At 45.8% G+C, this 21,413-nt stretch overlaps 1 protein-coding gene across 3 annotated transcripts in view; it reads right to left on the reverse strand.

Moving 5' to 3' along the window:
* LOC126543797 (uncharacterized) overlaps nt 1-21,413 on the reverse strand; it is a 47,609-nt gene that overhangs the window by 12,977 nt on the left and 13,219 nt on the right. For 2 of the 3 annotated variants that reach the window (XM_050190921.2, XM_050190920.3), the window contains 6 exons: nt 21,013-21,243; nt 18,580-18,831; nt 16,403-16,534; nt 11,264-11,377; nt 7,775-7,848; nt 1,731-1,851 (listed from right to left, as the gene is read on the reverse strand). In XM_050190921.2, the coding sequence (XP_050046878.1) occupies nt 1,731-1,851; nt 7,775-7,848; nt 11,264-11,377; nt 16,403-16,534; nt 18,580-18,831; nt 21,013-21,243 (924 nt within the window). The remainder of the gene's footprint in view (nt 1-1,730; nt 1,852-7,774; nt 7,849-11,263; nt 11,378-16,402; nt 16,535-18,579; nt 18,832-21,012; nt 21,244-21,413) is intronic. The other variant, XM_055061520.2, reaches the window with a different exon arrangement.

Below are 21,413 nucleotides of genomic sequence, written 5' to 3' on the forward strand. Positions count from 1 at the left end.
GCGTGACGGCATAGGTGTGACGACAACGGGTTGACGACCGTGCAACCGCTACGACAAGATGGCGATGATGCAACGACCACGGAGGGCATGACGCCGATTTTGGGATGACGACGTGACGTCGACGATGATATGACAACGAATGAGAACGCATTGACAGCAACAGAGTAAAAACGTCGGAAAGATGACAATGAGAGAGAGAGAGAGAGAGAGAAACTTTATTATTACTCTGAAAAGGCTTCTCGTTAGGAGCAGTGTGGGTCACTCCGGACTTCATCTAGTCCAGGGTCCCCACCGAGACAGCCGATGACCACGAAATAATGATCGCATTGTCATGAAAGCAATGAAATGATGGTGACAGCATGACGACGACAGCATGACAACGCCGGCCTGTAGGTGTTCGAGCTCACGCCTACGCTCACGCGCCTCACCTGCCGCTGAAGGTCGCCTTAATTCACACTATACGCGTATAAGGCGTTTGTTTCCACTGTATCAGATACTTGCCAATCGGGCCGCACACGATATCCGATGTTCCTTTGCACTATGTCCAGTAGCTTTTCGAGCTGCGGTGTCTCCGGGATCGGCCACATTTTGGGGAGACAAAATTGGCGCGTCCTTGCAAGTGCCCTTGCTCTGACCTCTGCTCCGACTAGGAAAAGAAATGCTTCGCATTTAAATTAATGTGTTGCTTGCAGTCTTTGATATCGCAACTTTGCTGCTGCTTGTGTTCTGCGTTTAGAGATAAATCATTGTTAAGTGCTGTGCATCACAAAAAGTGCGCGCTCCGAGCAAGTTAAAAAAAAAATTCGTGCTATTCTTTCATTTCTCTTCCCCCTCGGTAACACGTCTGCGGGGATTTGAGAATATTGAAGTTCACCGTTGGCAGTGATGGCTAGTAGGCTGCGTGTGTCTAAAATAATATTTGTAGCAACAAATTAACAGTGCGAGCAAAAAGACGAGGCCACAGAAAACCGCAGGAGCAACGATAACTTATTTTTTGACTGGTTGCACATGTACGACACAGTGGTTGGCATTCGCGTTCCGAATTTAAAACGCACTGCCGATTCTTTTCCAGCGTTCACCTGCCGTGGAGCTTCAGTAGAGATGGCGTACTATTAGTGACCACAAGATGGCGGGTTCGGTTCGATACCAGACATCAACAACCGCATAGAGATGGGTGCAGAATGGGGCAAAAAAATAAATCTTGTTCCGCATTTCGGGGGCGCGTTAGACACCACCAGGTGGTCGAAATTATTCCGCAACCCTCCACTACGACGTTTATGGGCAGCCTTGTGTTGATTTGCGACGTTAAAACTTTATCGATCTAAGCTGACAGTTCTCGGTGAACTCGATTTATTGAGAAGCTCGAAATGTATTTGCCTTGTTTGCGAACACCGAGACCACAAACTAACGGTGCCATATATTGACGATAAAAACGGAATAAACAGTTATATCACTTTGCTCAGAGGTGTCGCCACAATTTGTTTATAAGCCCGTGCCATTACAAGGTTTATACTGAACTGAATTTGAATGCGCTAAAATGTGAAACCTCGTGCTACTTTACGTGACGCCATCACCAAAAGCCAAGGATTGTCATCGAACATATTAGCCGTATTTTCATGAAATATGAAGGCGCGAAACAAATTTATTCTCATCTAAACTTCCTTGCCAAAGTCTCGATGCGAAGAACAAAAGCAAAAATCAGGAAAATCGCTTCCTTGTGCGACACTTACATCTTTGTATTCGTGTTCTTTAAGAACACCTGTACACTGATGCTGCTGATACGACACTTTTGCAGGACATGCCACAATTTCGCAGACTGTGCGTTTTTCCACGGCCATCCGGATGCATTTTCTTGAAAAATACAAAACAATGTTTAATATTGGTTAGCAAGTTAACAAGCCCCTCGAGCCCAGAGGCACGATGGTCCCATATTCTTGGATCGTAGGGCGAAGTGACACATACACTAGAAGAAGACAGGACGAGCGCTAACTATCAACTATATCTTTAATGAAACTATCAACATGTATATAGACGATCGCAAATACCGTAGCATACGAACGTGACAAGGTATAAAGACTATCAGTTAAACATATCAAGAGGTAGGGGAACCAAAAAGAACAACAAAAGGCACTACTTGCGACTGACACACGTGCTGAGAAGATATTGAAATTCGCTTTCTAACAGAGATATTGACGCGTGGCTAACACAAGTCTCTCATTCTCTTTTAATGCGAAATGCTTCAATTATTTCCCGTCTGGTTTGGCATTTGTGTCTTGAAAGGACTTTTGTGCCTTCCAACAAAGGTTTACAACCGCAATTTAAACAAGCTAGATGTGAAGTATTAGGGTTGTTAAGTGATTGTTTCTGTTTTTCTAGTCTGATATTGATGCACCTGCCGCTCTGTCCAATGTAAGCTTTCCCGCACTTGAACGGAACCTGATAAGCTATACCTGTGTTACAAAGCACTAAAGGGGACACATGCTTAACGCCGCAATCATTTTTTCTTCTTTTGTCACTCCCCCCCCCCCCCCCCCCCCCCTCCGCTCAAGTTTCCTATTTATCATAGGTCACATCATAGACAATTTGCGGGGGGCCGAGAAAACCGTATTGACGCCATATCTACTGGCCACGTTCCGTAAACCATGTGACAACCTACGTACACCCGTGAGCAAAAGTATACGGACCATAGGGTCGCCGAAAAACAGAATTTTTTTCGTAATTAACACGCATAAACGGAAACTGACGAGCGCACTATAACATTCGTAATGCCAAGATTGAACTGCAGTCTTTCATGTCAAGTATCATTCACGTACAGAGGGGAAAATGAGTTTTATCGCGCAATCCCTGGTCCGTGTGCTTTTGCTCACGGGCGTACATAGGGCACCACAGCACAACTGCCGGCGCAGTGCACGTTTCTAAAGCCCAGCATCAGTCTGACTAGCGCTAACCAGATTCGGCTATGAACGGCAAATTTGGCTTTGCAATCGTGGGTTCGCTCCTGAGAGCGAATGACGCGTAACCGCGCAGTGCGACATCCTACTTAAAATCGCTTAGTTGAGCTATTGCTGAATATTTAAACAGCAACATACAGGAGATGCGGGAGTGGTTTTATTACAGTACAAAACGAAAGGAAAAGACGCTGCCGGCCGCGGCACTTGCTATCTTAGTTTTTGCGCACACAAGCTGCGCACACAAACTGCGGCAATAACACACTTCATATCCAAAGCTGCAGGCACAGTTCTGAATCGTACTACGTACGAGCGACTGATCGAAACATCTGCATTAACACTCTGCGTATACAAAGATGTGGGCATGCACTATTCCCTCGCGAACTCGGTAGCCGCACAACGACTACGCAGTTTCACCGCTCGCACCGTCTACGACGAAGCAGCACGCAAATAACAGCTGCAACGCATTACTGACACGTTTCCCTTCTTGTCAGTACCTAACTCATTTGCCACGTTTCTTTACTGCCTGTCACAGCAAAGCCGTGACTGCAAATGCATACCGTTCATGTGCATACAGAGCGTACAACCGCGCCGCCGGAGGAAGAACATGGTGGCCGGCGCGAGCAGCAAGGGAAAGCGTGGTAGGAGAGGAGGAACTTGCCGCTACTTCGCAAAAGCCGATCTAGGGATTTTAAACAGAACCACCGATAACTTTCGAGAAACTTCCGATACATGCAGGTGCGTCCTGCGCTGTGCGATAACATTTGTTAGCCGGTGAAACGTGGTCACCCGATAAAGATAAGCAAGTACACGTGTCAGTAGTTTCAATAAATATTTAGGTGGGAGTTAGCGCTCGTCCTGTCTTCTAGACTGTGTGTGTCACCTCGCGCTATAATCCAAGAATATGTGACCGTACTAACTCGCCCAACCTTCTACCCTTTTGCGCGGTGGTCGCTCTCATAATTGCTGATTCAATGTAAGCGGCCAGATATCTGATTTTCGGTTAATGTGGTCCGAGTCAGCCACTCGGTAGGTGAAAGTGAGGTGAGCTATAGTTGGGTGGAAGGAAGCGATGGGGTCCACGTTCCCGTGGAATGTGTGCTCCGTTGGGGTGCCCGCCGCAGTGTCCTCACTTTAGATGGGGTTCAATTAAAATCCCTTATTAAGTGGTTTCTTACTGACGCTAATAGTGCACAAGTATAAGAAAAGCAGATATCACCGCGCTACTTTCAATGAAAAAAAAAAGAAAAAAAGGACGAAGCGTCGTTATCAATACCACCACATGTCGGCACCATATCGCACTGCTCGACAAGGCGGAGGCGTACTGCTCGCTATTTCAACGTCCCTGCAGGGCCATCTAGTTCACGGTAACCTGGATATTGGGTGTGCTTGCGTTCATACCGGTCACCGTAAAATTACGATCGCTGTTCGCTACCGCCCTCCCTCCTACTCATCAACTTTCACCGTTGAGCTGCACGATGTGCTTAACACGCTTACTTTGCGCCATCCTCCAAACCCCATTATATTATTGGGGGATTTCAACTTCCCCAACATCTGCTGGACTACCGATCCTCCGCGCTGTTACCCGCGTTCTTCACAAAGTAACGATTTTCTTTATCTCTGCTCTTTAATCTTATGCTGTCATCCTGACATAGTTACCTGGGTCTTTCGTACAACATATTGTCTCCTGTATTAAAGCCAGTTGTTGAAAAAAAAAATTCTCACTATAATATGGCAAATTTTGACGATATTAATATTGAGCTATTCAACTTTTTGATCCTCTCCTAAGCCAATTTGATGATCGCACGGTTGATGAGAAATGGATCGTGTTCAAAAGTAGAATACATGAGCTCATCGGTAAGTTTATTCCGTCAAGTGTAATATCATGAAATGTTAAAAGGCCCTGTTTCAACCAGTTAAAAAGGCTTTCCAACCGAAAAAAAAAAATGACTATCGAACAGCGAATAAAAGTACACGGGCTTCGACATGCGATGCTTATAAGGAGGCGAACAATACCTACATAGAGGGTACAAAACTTTCCAAAAGGCATTCCAAGTACAAATTTTGCCCACAATGCTCGCGAATGACCCTAAAACGTTTTGGCGTTTATTAATTCCTCCAAAGATAACTCCAACATGCTGATTGATTCCAGTGGTTCACCGGTACTCGGTGATGTATGTGCCCACGTCCTTAATTCTGCATTCTGTAACAACCTTGTATGTACTGATCCTGTGCTTCCAACTCTTGAATGTTGCAATTACTCAGCTAGATTTTGTTCATTGAACCTCTTGGGGTCGAAAATCTAATTAAAGGTCTGAAGTTGTCATCAAGTCCTGGTGCTGATTTGATTAACGCGAAATTTCTGAAAATACTGTTATTGATTCATCTGTTCTACTTTCAAGAATTTTTCAGCAATTTTTAGACGCCCATCAGCTCCCTGCAAATTGGAAGGTCGGGAAAGTGGTCCCACTTCACAAGTCCGGCAACGAAATTCACCCCTCAACTACCGCCCTATTTCCCTCACCAGCCTTCCTTGCAAAGTTCTTGAGCATGTTTTGTACTCACATTTAGCAAAGTACTTAGACAATAATTCATTTTGCACAAAAGCACAACATGGTTTCCGAAAAAAATTGTCTTGCGTAACTCTGCCGGTCTTGTCTCTGCCGGTCCTCCTTTCACTCAAGAGGAAATGATGAAGCTAATCAAGGCCCAGGATCAGACCTCTCAAATCCTGGCAGTCCAGAGGGCTCGCGAGAGGGCCGTCAGGTTTCACCTGATGGTCCCCGAGTGGGCCTAGCCAGGTGACGTGGAGCTTGCTTACGTCTATAGTGGACCGAATAAAGTTGTTTCTCTCTCTCTCTCTCTCTCGCGTAACTCCGCCCACCCCCCAACTTCTTTCTTTTACTCAGACTTCATTTTATTCTTGACAATGGTTAATTCGCAGACTGCGTTTTCTTTGATTTCGGCGAGGCCTTCGACAAAGTGCGTCATACAATGCTTCTGTTTAAACTTGGTAAACTTAGTCTTGATCCTAACCCGTTGCATGGCTTGAACATTTTCTCCTTAATCGGTCACAGTACGTTGCGTCAAATAACCGTGTGTCTCCATTTAACCTCGTAGACTCTGGTGTGCCCCAAGGATCAGTTACAGGCCCTCTTTTCCTAATTTACACTAACGATTTACGCAAGGATGTTTTTTTCCAACATTTACCTTTTCGCAGATGACTGACCCTCCGTGAAATCTCAGACAAGTCTGATAAAGATTCCTACAAGACGATATTAGCGCTACCTCTAACTGGTGTGAGGTATGTTCAATGCAACTTAACGTAACTAAATGCAAATGTATGCGTGTAACTCGCAGAAATATTCTTCCGCCGATATACGATGATACTCCCCCAGAAGTCGTAACCTCCTATAAATACCTAGGCGTCCACATAACCTTGACACTTTCCTGGTCGTTACACATCGATAAGTTAATTAACAATACTAACCGCATGCTAGGATATATTCGCCGAAATGTTCTTCTGCTCCGACATCATTAAAGTCAATCTCATACGAAACGGTTATTAGCAGTAAAATGGAGTACACGTCATCCATGTGGGACCCGAACCTCGAAACCCTTATTCAATCACTAATCTGAAAAAATGCCGCGCGTTCCATTTATGGCAATTGTAGCCGCACATCAAGCGTAACTTCCATGGAAAACCCCTTGCTACTTGCTCCGCTCTCAGCCCGACGCAAGTGCTTTCGCCTTGCTTTATTTCATGAAGTATATTTCCACAATTCCTGCCTGCGCGACAATCTTATATCATCTCCTACCTACATTTCCTCTCGCATTGATCATAGCCATAAAGTTGGAATAATTCAATGCCACACCAGAACGTGTCACGAATCATTTATTCCTAGGATCTCTCAGGAATGGAACCACCTTCCAGGCGCAGTTGCTGCAATCAAGGACAACTCAACGTCTCGTTCGGCCATATCAGACATCGTCGCTCCAGGATACAATTAACTAATCAAATTTGCTGCGCTAGCTAACCACTTTTGGCTGTTTTGTTATTTACTTATGTATGTTTTTCTACCCACTCCCCTCTGTAGTACCTCGGTCTTGAGGGTACAATAAAATAAATAAAATAAGTACAGAGCTCCTTGCCGACATTCGCTATACGAAAGATTGCTGGGCATGGTACAAAAGCCAATTTTCATCAACTTGCGTTAGTAGCTCTCTACCAACTCTGCGCCTGCTCGGCCGACTCTGTGTGCTGTTCGCGCACAGTATGCCGCAGTACTTGCCGTAAATGCATAGCCACAGCTATCCATCCCTCGTGGTTTGCCACGATACTGTTGTGAAGCGCTGGTGTTCTAAAGCTATCGACTGTTTTAAGTAACTGCTGGAGTACTTCCATATTTTACTCGTAGTGTTTCCAATTTTTCTTCGCTTAATAGAACTAACGCTGAACGGAGTGTATTACGCCCAACTTTCAAGCCTCAAATGAATCGCATCATCCCGACGTGTTGCAAGCGCCGTAGAGTGAGGCAAGGGCGTTGTCAGAATTCTCTGGAATGCAGCTGTAGGTATTCCAATAGGTACTGGACTCTAAAGAACTGTAAACTACGCCAACAAGTGCACCCCATCACACCCGCGCCCATATCGTGTAGCCTTAAAAATATTCGCCAACATTCAATAGTTGGAAGGCTTCATCCTAACGAGCCCAATCAACTTTCTTTTCAACAGCTGGTTTAATATTGCACGAGACACCATTCTTTCTATATATTTACAAAAAGTAGATACAAATCAGCGACTATCACTTTTCAAGAGGCGCTTACCTGCATAAATTGTGCTCGCATCCTTCAGCAACAAGAAGAGTCTCGGAACGTTTGCAAGCGTCGCAAGTATTTTCCTATAGTGGGGAAGTTACAGAAGAATGTTAACTCCTTTTTGTATACAGCGCACTGTTAATAATTATGCAAATTATCCGACTGGAAAGCGGCTACTTAGCAAACACGGGTGCTCATATTTGTGCATTACATTTGCTGCGCGTTGCGATGAGTTGTTTCTATTTGAGAACATAGACTGGCACTTCCGTGTTTACAGGTTTGTCAGACACCACTATCGGTTTTTGACAGTTTTCTTGATTTTCAGATTTAGTCGTTCTATTAGTCACTGCATGCAGAGAAGTGCCTGTTCATACGAAATGGTCGCTAAGAATACTGCATTTAAGCCATTTCGTGCCGCCATGACAAAATCGGATCTGTTCTACATATCTGCGCAATGCTCACTCCTTTGGATTTTGAGCGCTTGCAAGCGTGTGCGTGCAACGTGGTCGAGGGCAAGCTTTAGCTCACCCCTTAAATGCCGTCTGTTCAAGCGATTCCCGTAGAGAAACTGCGAAATAATTGAAACCTTATTCTTGAATATTTGCCTCAACTTATATGCACGAGTGTGTGAAATATTTGTGTGGGCATGTGTGTAATTGGCAAAGCTATAGCGCGTTGATTGTGAGCGCTTACTAGCTTAATGGTATAGAAATAGGCAAGAGGATTTTAGTGCGTACAATAAGACATTCAAAAGCTCTGTTTAAGAAGTCTTTATTGCAAATGATGCAAATTCCGCATCCAGTAGGCGTGCCGGGCCTGGTCCCGTCAGTCATCAGGGAACATTTCAATCTGCAAATAAATTAGGTACACCGCTGAATCACGGAATCTGCATCATCTGGGCATTGTGTGCATGTATGCATGTAGGCCTGTAAGTATTTGTTTATTTGCCATGACACGCCGAACCTTAGCGCATGTCTATGACACGTGAGCTGTGCACAGTGCGCAGATCTACATGCAATGCGGTCTACACAATTAAAGGTGCATCTACATAAATGGTGCGCTCATATTTGGCCACGAGCATCGCGTACAATCTCATCCTATACGTTCGTCTTTGCCTCTACTCTACAAAAGGTAGATTAACAATGTAAATGAATAATTCACGGCAATACTACACCATTTACAGCTATATTCTAAAAAACCCCTAAAACAGATTCGGACGGCCACGTACTGTGTAAATACTGAACGGAGCTAGAAAACATCGTGATGTAAACGCAGTGTTCGAACTATCATGCACCGAACTTTTCGTAGATATGGGTAATTTTACGCGAACAGAACCAGCTACATAATGTCCATCCGCCATTTGACCTCCCGCCAGCATTTCTTTTTGTTGGTAATCAATTATGGCCAGTTATCTAACTTGTTAATTACAGTTCTATTTATCAAGGTGTGAATTACGAACTTAGACATTTAGAGAATAACGGGGATGCTTTCATAAAGGTGCTGGTTACGTCGCGATTTTTTTCGTCAGAAAAAATAAAGCCTGCGAAATGAAAAATACCACGCGACTATAGGCACCCACCAGCACTAAAGTTCCCTCGTAACCCGCACTACAAAGCAACGCCCACAGACAGGCTCATTGGGAGTTGCTCGCGAGAAAAAAAGAATCGGAGGGGGGGGGGGGGGGGGGGGAGGAGAATTGGTTGAATGAGCTACCGCTTTATTTGTCGCGTCGCACTCTTGACAGTGCGTAGCCTGGAATAAGATGACTAGCTCAATATACGTAGTACCTTCGAATTGGTTCGGAACGAGCGCGCATAGTATGAACACTACGCGCACACTTATCTCTCGTGTTGGAACACCCTTCTGCAGCTATCGTAAGCAGCTCCCTCGCAGTGAGCCGGTTGGAGCACGCTGCTTTCAGGAGCGGGTGGGTGCGTAGTCAGCTTGATATTGTTGCAAATTTGCGGCTTGTCCGTTTTAGCCGGGAAATAGCGACACGTTGAAAACATCCCGCTTCGATGTTTCTTATACATAATTGTCAACAAAAACCTTTAAAGGTCAACTGCAAGGACGTGTCGCTATGGCTACATTTGTTTTAAATAAGTATTATATAACACTGCGGCAATCTTGGCAACGTCACAGAACTCGTAATTGCATAATTCCCTGTTGGCAGCCTTTAAACAGCCCCTAAGCAGACGACGCGTGCACCTGGTGGTCGTCGCTATGACGTATAACGGCGTAACTTCTAGCACGCCGTCTGAGAGATTTTTCAGCGTGGCGCGTTCACTGCCTTATCTCGGACGTCATTCCAAGGAGCCGCACGTTCAAGGTCATGCGTCACTTCTGGCGAGAGGTAATGGCGGAGTGTGTTTACGTTTCTTTTTTTTTCAGTCTGAGTGTCAGACGGCTATTTTTTCGAGCTTTTCGTGATGATTCCGCTGGTATTGAGAACTTGAAAATTCGAACTTTATTTCGCGAGTTAGGCAATTATAAATAAGTATTTGATTGTCAACTAAGAACCATTGGGTGCCCACCTCGGCCGTGAAGAATATGTACTTGGTTTTATTGGCGCAAAATGATCCGTCTGTTTTTTTGTTTTTTTTTTTAAGAAATGCTTGGTGCATGTTAGTTGCAACACACGTATAGGCCAGAACAATGACGTTAGACGTTACTAATTCGTCTCAGCGCACGAAAAGGAAACTGCAAAGTGCATATAAAAAATTTGTCAATTAGGCAGGGTGTTCCAGCTAATCAGCTACCTTCAGCTGCTGAGATCATTTGTGAATTACGCAGAAAACGAGAAAAGATTTAAACAAGTTATGGTTTTTTTAACTTAAGAACGCGATTTCCGATCGTAAGCAATTATTGCGTCCTAAAACAACATCCCCGCAGTCTTTTTCAAAAAGCCACGTATTGCGTAATTATTGTTTCCGCGCTTTACTCGCAGCGGAATAAAAACGAAGAGTGCCACGTGATCGCGCGCCCGCGCCCTGCTGCATCGGCATTCCCAAAAGTGACTTGAAATAACTCCGCTTATTGCCCGAGTCGGCAACCGCCCGAAAGTAACAAGCTATCGGTGTTTGTTGACATTGATTGCATGTGTTGCGTGACGATCGCAGCTTACGCAATGACCAGGTGGCTGCAGAGTCTTAAAAGATCCTTACAATTCTACTCTTAAGCAAAATTACACCCCTTTTGCCAGACAACAATAATCGTCATCTGTCTCGTCCGCATTTCCTTACTTTAACATGGTGAGCCTGGTACTTCCCAGTAACGAACGGCATCCGCGTTATCAGCATGACAGCATTCCTGACAGGAAAGTAGCGGGCGCGACGTTTCCAAGAAAGGAAACTCAAGCAAGGCAAATGACGATTATTGTTGTGTGGCAGATATACACTCCAAAGGGTGTACCTTTTTCTAAGACTGTAGTCCATCTAGATTCTCAAAAAGGAAAGAAAAAAAACTAAATGATACCGCTCATAAAGAGTTGAGACTCACCTGCACTTTTTTGCGGTCTCTGTAATGTGGAGATTTCGCAGCGCTGTAATCCATGGAACAATCGTCCCCCGCAGCTCCTGCGCCCTTTGGCTCGCTCTGTGCGTCAGCGAATTTCTACAGAGTCAAAAGCACGCCGAGTTACAGAATGCGGCAGATATCGTAGGTGGCAAAGCACTGATGGCGATACGGAGCGATGAAACATTAAATCATAACACGCATGCCTTGAACACGGTTGTTGGCAAAGTACGACATGGTGCACATCCTTGGCTAGGCCACAAGTCGTGAGTGGCGTCATGCTTTAGGCGAACCTTGAGCAGAACGGGACCGTGACAGAGCTCACTGCGAAAAAGCCCACTAATACGCTGGCCGTGGTGGAAACTTTATTTTCTCCTTTTGAAGGAAAGGGGCAGAGGGATACCACTAATAAGAGTTTCACTGCCTAAAGTGACTTGTCGCATGAGAAGCTTCTCTCCCGGAACTGCAGTGATGTTACCTCGGATTAACAGCAAAGCTTCGTCGCAGACTTGTGGTGGCTTTCAGCAAACATAAACGATGTTATTAGATCATTGGGCCTGCACGCAGCGCCTTTCTCCGGTTTTCTAATAATTGAGAGAAATCAACGCCAGTCTTTGGCGAATCATGAGCTTTCGCGACCCAGGCATACGAAAGAAGGTTGGTCTGCCTGCCTTTGCCTTGAAGGAAGCAACTCTGAATTGTTTGCGTGCTTCCTACTTTGACACCATATATGCACCGACCACTTCTTTCAGTCATACCAGCTCCACCAGCGCAGTGGTCATCCCGTCCGATCAATCAACATCGAATACAGGACTTCTCAACGACATTGACGGGTTCGGAGTTTGTTTGCCCTCCGAGGAGCCGTGGGTTATACCAGCCAGCAAGCGAACAATATTAATCAGTGGGCTAATCGGTGGGCAATGTGTGACTCAAAGGCAGCCCTATATTGTTTTGTCAGCTGTACGTCCAGGATCCTGTGAACTCATGCCGGAGATGCGAGAAACGCACCACCATGTGATCGCGAAAGGACAACTGCGTTTTGGTGGCTGCCTAGACATCGCGGTATCTCCGGCAACGGCCTGGCCGATGCTGCTGCTCGAAAAGCACATGTGGATGTTGCTATACCTTTATCGTGAACTGACGCAGCCCAGCGCTTAAGCAAGTTAGCACATGATTTGACACTACAGTAAACATGCTGTAAACATGCTGTGAATAGCATTGGAGAGATCATATCTCCCTGCCTGACGCCCTATAAAGAAAGGCGTCAGGCAGGGAGATACGATCTCTCCAATGCTATTCACAGCATGTTTACAGGAGGTATTCAGAGACCTGGATTGGGAAGAATTGAGGATAAGAGTTAATGGAGAATACCTTAGTAACTTGCGCTTCGCTGACGATATTGCCTTGCGAAGTAACTCAGGGGACCAACTGCAATGCATGCTCACTGATCTGGAGAGGCAAAGCCGAAGGGTGGGTCTAAAAATTAATCTGCAGAAAACTAAAGTAATGTTTAACAGTCTCGGAAGGGAACAGCAGTTTACAATAGGTAGTGAGGCACTGGAAGTGGTAAGGGAATACATCTACTTAGGACAGGTAGTGACTGCTGATCCGGATCATGAGAGTGAAATAATCAGAAGAATAAGAATGGGCTGGGGTGCGTTTGGCAGGCATTCTCAGATCATGAACAGCAGGTTGCCATTATCCCTGAAGAGAAAAGTTTATAACAGCTGTGTCTTACGAGTACTCACGTACGGGGCAGAAACCTGGAGGCTTACGAAAAGGGTTCTACTTAAATTGAGGACGACGCAACGAGCTATGGAAAGAAGAATGATAGGTGTAACATTAAGGGATAAGAAAAGAGCAGATTGGGTGAGGGAACAAACGCGCGTTAATGACATCTTAGTTGAAATCAAGAAAAAGAAATGGGCATGGGCAGGACATGTAATGAGGAGGGAAGATAACCGATGGTCATTAAGGGTTACGGACTGGATTCCGAGGGAAAGGAAGCGTAGCAGGGGGCGACAGAAAGTTAGGTGGGCAGATGAGATTAGGAAGTTTGGAGGGTCAACATGGCCACAATTAGTACATGACCGGGGCAGTTGGAGAAGTATGGGAGAGGCCTTTGCCCTGCAGTGGGCGTAACCAGGCTGATGATGATGATGACACTACAGGGGCTACTTGACATTACTCCTCATCGTTTGCATCCACTGGACCCTTCTACGCAGCTGTGCCTGTTGCGTAGTCTTCCCCGAACTGAAGCATTACCCTCATTTTTTCGCTTACACCTGGGCGTTGCATTCACCAAAGCATCAAACTTGTACGTAACAAATTACACATACGCAATTACTTGTGATCAATTACATTTTTGGAAATTTTGTAATTGATTAATTACATTCTAATCGGCTACACTCACTTTATTTCAGTGACTTTTTCAGTAACAAACTGCATGTAACCAGCTGCTTTATTGACGACACAATCTGCAACAGGCGTGACGCAGCTTTGAGCGCTTGAATTTGATGGGGACTACAGAAGAACGAGTGCCACGCAGCAACATCGTCACTGCGCATGTTCATGCGGGTAAGTTTCGCAGGCAGGTTGCGCGGCTTGTATACTAAAATATCACATTGTGCATCTCGAAATGACTCCGCGCTTCTATGCGACGCAAGCGCCACCGCGTGAGAACGCGCATGCTGAACGAGTTTAGACTTCGCTTTTTCTATAATGCCATCGAATAGTTCCCGACCTCGCGGGGGTTGCCGAGATCCCATGACTGTTCGCCACAAGGCTCGATAAGCGTCCACCGCTTCACGACACTACGTCTGTGACGGTGACGCCACGTGCTGCTCTGCGTGTGGACGCACTAACCCAAGTAAACGGAACTAACGATCCGGGGGTTTTCTGCTTTCGGCCAGCGTGGTGCGTGGGTGTGCCGCGCGCCCTCCGGAGCCAAGGTTAACTGTCCAGTGCTTGAGGGGAATTGCCGTTCTGGCCAAATTCGTTCAAAAGACTTTTTTGAATGTCCAATGTCGCGAAGTTAGTGATGTAAAAGTTGATGTATTACATACTCATTTTGTTCTCGCAACGGCTGCTAGTTTCTGCTCTTGGCGAGGGCTGCTCGCAAACGCAACCAAGAAGCCAAGACGCTTCAACTTTTGTTCACTAATTTTCTGGGTCGGTGTTCGCACGTTGAACACCGCCCTTCTCTCCAGCGTGCACAGAGGAGTGCACTGATCTCTCTCTCTTTCTCACACACACAAAGTAAGATGGCTGACGAAAATTTTGAAAAGCTATTGTTAGTGAAGATAAACAATGTGTGAATGGCTGCAGAGGATACGCACTGAAAGATCCAAATCAAGTCGTTCTATTTGCTGTACCTGTGCAATGTTAAGTAAAAGTTGGGAGGAAAGAAACGCGAAAGTAGTTGATTACGTCTTTAGTAATTGGTCAATTACGTCCGTGGGGCAGTAATTGGTTACTTCAAGTTCACTTTTAAATGAAGTGATTGAAATCGGTTACGTTTTTTTCAGTAACGTGCAGAAATGATTGGTATGGGCGATAGCACCGAATGCAATCCTTGTTGTGGGGAAAAAACTGTAGAACACCTTCTGTGACATTGACCGTCCTAGGAAAATGAAAGACTTTCCTTCCTCACCGCTTTAAGTTAACTAGACGGAATACCTTTCTCACTGGACGAGATCTTGGAACCGTGGTCTCGCATATCACAGCTGCAGGAGACTGCAAAAGTGCTGCAGCGACTCCTGAAGGCAACCGACTGAGCGACCGCCTTTGATACCCCCATAGCTGAGAAATCTCATTACATCGGCAACCCTTGTGCACATAACTTGCCCTTTTCTTCTCTTAATCTTTTAGCCTGTTATAAATGCAGCGTAGTCAACTGGGTTCAGTCCTGGTTAAAAGTTCACTAAAGAAAAACATTTCTACAGTGTTAGTACATTACTCTTTCACAAAAAGAAAGCCGTTCTTATGAGATGAGGCTCGGTAAGCCGGGAAAGCCGCAAGGGTGGCGACGCCACCGTGAAATTTCCTCATCAGCTCGCCGTGACGTCATAGATTGTAACAGCATCTGATCAGGCCTAGTGAATATGGTATCGTTAAAGATGGACTATTGCATTCTAGTTGAGCCAAAGACAGAACTTAAAAAGTTTTGAGAACTTGTAGTGGTCGCACAATGGTCCAAGTACGAAAAAAATATTTCGAAATCTGTGCCGTCACACTGACGTATCGGTTCTGGGGCTCTGGAAAAAAAAAAGGCGGGAAAATGGAACTTTGACTTCATTTCCTCTTGTAGTAATGAATAAAAAATACCGCGAAATAAACGAAAATAAACTTGGGAGTTAATACATTACGGGACTAAACTGACTTGGTATCTCTCTTTATTGTCCCGTTAACCTGCTTGCCTTTCATTTATGTTCTTCATGAGCGTTATGCCGAATGCGTGTGCACCTACAACGAGAACCCCTCAGCTTTAGATCACGTAGGTCGGCGAACTCACTCATGTGTGGACTCACTCAGCGCCTCCCATGAGTCAGAGTGGGTCGAGTTAGACGAAGCTTTTACTCCGAGAAAGTCCTAGTGCTTCTAAACTACTGTGGGGGAATGAGCTTAAATAAGTCAGTCACGTACAGTTCTACTTGTTTGTGAGTCTACGAGACTACATGCCAGGCTGGGTGCACATGATCCTGGGTGAATCGCTTGTCCGCGAGCGAGATCATCCTGAAGACATAGTGGGGATATGTGAATAAAGAACTTGCGTCTACTAAATAAAATGCTATAGTTGTAAGGTGTCCGATTATCCAGTAAATTGTACTGACAATTTAGACATCGTGCAGACATTCGATAAAGCCAGCAAATGAACATTATCGAAGCATTACGTGTTTTTTACAGTATAACAGCGTGTACGTTCGCGTTTACAGCCACCACTTGTGCCAGATTATTGTGATATGAAGTATACTTATCAGTTCTGGGGAAAATGCAAACGAAACGCGCGATCATGCAAAGGGAAGGAAATTACAGCGCATAGAGTACACGTCCCTTACTAGTTTCTTTTTCCAATGCATCTGCTAGTGTTCGGCAACATTTTCATGAAATGGAGTGAGGACTCACACTACTTAACCAACTCTTAAACTTGCTTGTTGCTGCTGAAACGAAACCACTTCCACTGTTGTCAGCGCCATTTTCTTCCTTATGCTTTTCTGTCCTGCGGCTCGCAGGTATCTGGGATGCGCTGCCCGGCACCTTGAAAAACGAAATAAAGAAAATCTTATATCGGGATAGCAGGCTGGAAAATGAAGAGCAGTTTTACACTTCCCACACATGGTAGCGCTTCTTTGTCGATATTATTTGGACGCTTGAAATCCTGCCTCGCAACACTGAGGGTGCACTTTAGAGCAGCACATGCCCTTGTCACGTTTCAAATCCAACGAAATAAAAATATGACTATGGTGGTCTACTCTGTACTGCCGCCTGTTCAGTTTCCCTGTCGTTATATTATTGCTAATTCTATTGCACCATAATTATTTTTTTCAGTAATACCAAGCGTCTTGACAGATCATTGTATATCGTGCATCTATACAGTCAATTTCTTCAAGTTTTATTCACTGAACATTGCCGACGCTGCGTTGTAAAAGTAGGCAACGTATATAGTAAACTCTCCATAGTAAGCTTGATATGATATTGCACAGTCGCGGCGTCACTTCGTGTTTGTCGTTCTCTCAGATTACCACCAACGAACTACAGCTACGGTGCAAAGCGCGGAAGCCTGTGTACAGCCATGAGCGATGAAACATTCCGAAAGATGATTACACAGGGTTGCCCACAAATACCAAGACCAGTATTTGCTGCACTGAATCGAAGATAAGCCTTCGACTGTTTTCAAAAGTCCCCTTCCAAATAGATATACATTGAGAGAGTACTGCTTGATCCAGAAACTGGTTGAGACAGAAAACTAACGCTTCATAATTAGAAAAGGAGCGACTTCTAAGCTTAACATGCGAGAACTAAAAGTGGAATGGATTAACACGAAAATTCTTTTCTACCGTAGTTTCAGTGACTACGCCATCCAGCACTGTTTTGACACATTTAAGCATTACAATATCAATCTTAGCTAAGGTGTGTCAGTGCGACACCTCTTCACGCTGAGAAGCATAAAGCGGGGTAAAACGGGGAACTCGCACATTTATCGCTTACGCTTCCAATTAGGTGAACTAACTACATTGCCAACAATTAAGAGATTCCGTAAAATATCGACCAAATAAGCGCCGTTTTATCGCGCGCATGCTCGAGGCGCATTATCGCCGTCGGCGCCGCAGTAGTCGCACTGTCCCGCTATCGACGGCGGACGCGCGGCTTGCGCGCGTAGGGTAAGAGGGTCTCCAGAGACGCGGAATGCGCTTGGCTTCGAAAACGACGTCAACGCTCAATATGCGCGGCGGCTCTGCCAGGACAGCGTTCCGTCTCCCGCTGCCGGCACAAGCGCCGCGCGCACGCGCACTGTAAGCGCACGTGCGTTCCTGCCGAGCTGCTGCGTGTATGCACTACACTGAGCGAAACGAACAGTAGACCTCAAGCTAACACGAATATTTCACCGGACGCCGACTAACGCCGATGGTCAGTCTCATCTCGTGCACAGTCGAGGCTTGCAGCGCAACTGGCGACGTCCTTTATCGCGCCAGCGTTGTGAGACGCCTGTCCGCTGCCGGCGCGCTGTTCCTTCTGCCCAGCGGCAGTTGCCCTGCGTGTTCCCTGCGTGACGCAGCACGCAACTGAGTTGCCTTGCGTGCTGCGTCAACATCTCGCATCCTCGCGTAGCTGGAACACTATCCGAAGAGTTCAAGCGCAACGCTAAAGCTTCCTATCGCTGTCAGTACTTCGCCTTTCGGACAAAATTTTTGCCACACCTGATGCTATGCCTGCGACGTAGTCCTTAAGATCGTTGAACTTCATAACGCTTCGGAGACATATTGCCGTAACCAGAGGCCGTATCTTTTAGCGATCTTTTTCAGGTATACGTGCTTTTCACCTTCGTCATTGGCTTGGAGACCACTGTTATCACCATACTGAGCCACTTGGCGCGACGGATATAAGAATAATGGACAGTAATATGGATATTTATACGGAATACGGCCCTAGGCGCATTTTTAGGAAAGACAAAATAATATTTCTTGAACAGTCAACATAATAAAACACCGACAAGCTTGCGTCATTTATTTTAGTTCTGTTTCTCGCACAGTTTTTGTCTTTAGAATCAAAACTCTCTTCGAACTCTAATTACCAGTTCGTACCGGTGGTTGTCGTGCCACGGTTTCCATTGGAACGTCGATGCCCTTGTACTGAGCACAAGTCTGCGATTCGTGACAGGCTTTGCATGCCACGCAAGTCCAGTGCTTGCATAGCTCGCACTGAGCCGTAGTAGCCGTCTTGAATACGTATGCGTAACCCGCGCACCCTCCGTGACGACACTCCACGATTATCCCTTCCGCATCCCCGTTGGCTTCGGGCTGTTCCTCTTGGGCGTCGGAATCCTCGTCTCCTTCCTGGGGCACAGTGCAAAGGCTCTGAGCGCGCAGCGTTCAGAACGCAATGAAATGGGCATCAAATAAATCATGCAAGGGGACAGGTAAAAACGCTTGTTCCTGGCCCTTCGCTTGTTTTTCGTCCACTTACTCATGCTCTGGCCGCGTGAACCACGCTCTCGCTACGACTGGCTACGAAAGACGTCCTAATGGAAGAGATGGATCAATTTCGAGCCCTTCGGGCTTCTTAACGTGCCCAGGAATAACGAGTGGTGGTGATGGTGGTGGTGGTTTTGTTCGCTACAGTCGGTGGTAGTCTTGCACGCAGTGCCAGCAATCAGAAAAGTGCGCAAACACTCTGGTCCATGAGTTCAAGTTCGCTTAAGAATTTAACAATACGCGTAATCGACATAGTGACCGGCACAGACAAACAGGGCTTACGGAAGACAACACGGACGCTGACTCTGAATTGGTGGCTTATTCGGAGGAACAGAAATATGGGCAGAAAAAAGGCAGGAAGCAAGCAATATAGTCAAAGTAAAGATGCGGCGAGTTATTGGGTATGAAATGAGGCAAGAGATGCTGCCGACCGGCAACTGTATCACAAACTGCATCCCAAACTGCATCACGTGGGCAAGCTGAAGACACTTGTGAACAAAGCAAAAAAAAAAAAAAGAAAGAAAAAGAGGTAAGGATAACAAACACATGTAAACAAGTAAATAACCAAAAAGAAAACAAACAAAAGTAAAGGTGACAATGGTTAAAAAAGGAGCGTGGTGAGATACAATGTGCATAAAACTTCAAACGGACGCTAGGTGCCGTGATACACCTTGTGTCCCACGTGGCTTCTACCAAAATTTAAATAAAAACTCATGACGCATTCCACTCTGAAGGTGGTTGACCACCGAAGCTGTTTAGCGCACGACTCGGAGGTGGCACATAATTTGGAACGAAGGAACGCAGTCATTTATTGTCTTGACGGGTGGTCATCGTGACGAAATCGGTACGCGCACACATTTATTGTCTTGATCCGTGGTCATTTCACTCGCAACTGCAATCACGTTCTTTGATAGTGTGAAATCGATGCACGTACGCCACTGGGCGGTCGGTTGAGCCGGATCGGTGTATCATCGCAAGGGATATGTCTGCAACACGGAACGCGTAAACCGCTCCCTTTTCGGTACCGACACATCCACATTGAAATCACCGACAATGACAACAGGGGTAGTGGCATCGCAGCTAATTCACGCAAAGTGAGTAGCCGTGAACCTTACGACACTATGAATCATTGCATTTTTTGCTTGCTCACGGGGCTATGAGCCATTGCTCACGGGGCTATGAGTCATTGATGATGGCAGTTTTCGACAGGCTGTTCTGTATGTTAGAATTTAAGCACTGTTTGCTCCACTTTGCTGAGCGCTTGTAGCCTCGGCCCTAGGGGGCTATGCGCCATTGCATTTTTTGCTTGCATACGGGAGCATGAATGCTTACGCGGGTATGAGCCACTGATGACTGTTTTTGTTCACGGAGAACAAGAACGCATGGAACCCTAGCCATATACAGCTTCGCTGTAAGATACGCAAGTGCCACGTAGCTGGACAGAACCGAGGTAATGCTTGCCGTCGCTTGGAGCAAGCACACGCTGCAGATGTTCCTGCCTTCCAGACTCCTGCCGTATTTATGAGATTCCCCTGACCTGTTGACAAAGCGATGCAGGGCAAACTGGAACGTGTTTATGGCAGGTTGCGCGAACCTATTAACTCGCTAAAAGAAACGACAGACATCACGTTATTGCATTGCAGCGCATGTGAGTGTTCACCTGTTTGATAGAACTCTACACGAAGGCGTGGCTTTGTGGCTCACAAAGAAATGAACGCAGGGGAGTGTTAGCATTCGACTGCAGGGCGGAAATTTAATGTGTCATCGCAACCAGCACTCCGTTCTTTGCGTCTTTTCTGGCTTACGTACTATTCGCTCACAAAATAAGGCTAGCCTATCTAGTATTCCGCAAGGCCTAACTAAATATTTTTTTCTGGTGTCCCGTTGAAAATATTAATCGATTAGAAGGCAGCATATGTTCGACCCTCTGAACGCCATTCCCTACATAGCAACTATTTTACTGCAAAGAAATTATCGGTACCACTGCGCATAAACATTTCATACCTTTAGATGGCTAAAGAACGGTAAAATACTGTTTCTGACCTCGGGAGATGCAGCAGGCTTGTATACGGGCACTGACACGTTGTCCTTGTTCCTCTGGTATTCTGCACAGGTCATAGATTCGTGCACAGCCGAGCATTGCACGCATGTGTAGTGGTTGCAAATCGGACAACGAAACATGGCGGTGTCCTTGTCCACGTAACCAGCGCCTTCACACTCTGCGACCTTGCAGCTAACATACATTTCGGAACTGTCGTTCTCCGTCGTAACAGCCTGTGAGGACAAAAGACAAAAAAACGTTGAGTAAAAGCATCAGTAGCAAAATCTAACTTATCGGTTATGTGCAGAGAGTAATACGCTTTCAGCACTCATTATTATAGTACACCACTTATGCTGAATTTCAGGCTGGTATTTCACAAAATTGATTACAACAAGTGTAACAC

Source organism: Dermacentor andersoni, chromosome 1, assembly GCF_023375885.2.
Source record: "Dermacentor andersoni chromosome 1, qqDerAnde1_hic_scaffold, whole genome shotgun sequence".
Lineage (NCBI taxonomy): Eukaryota > Metazoa > Arthropoda > Arachnida > Ixodida > Ixodidae > Dermacentor > Dermacentor andersoni.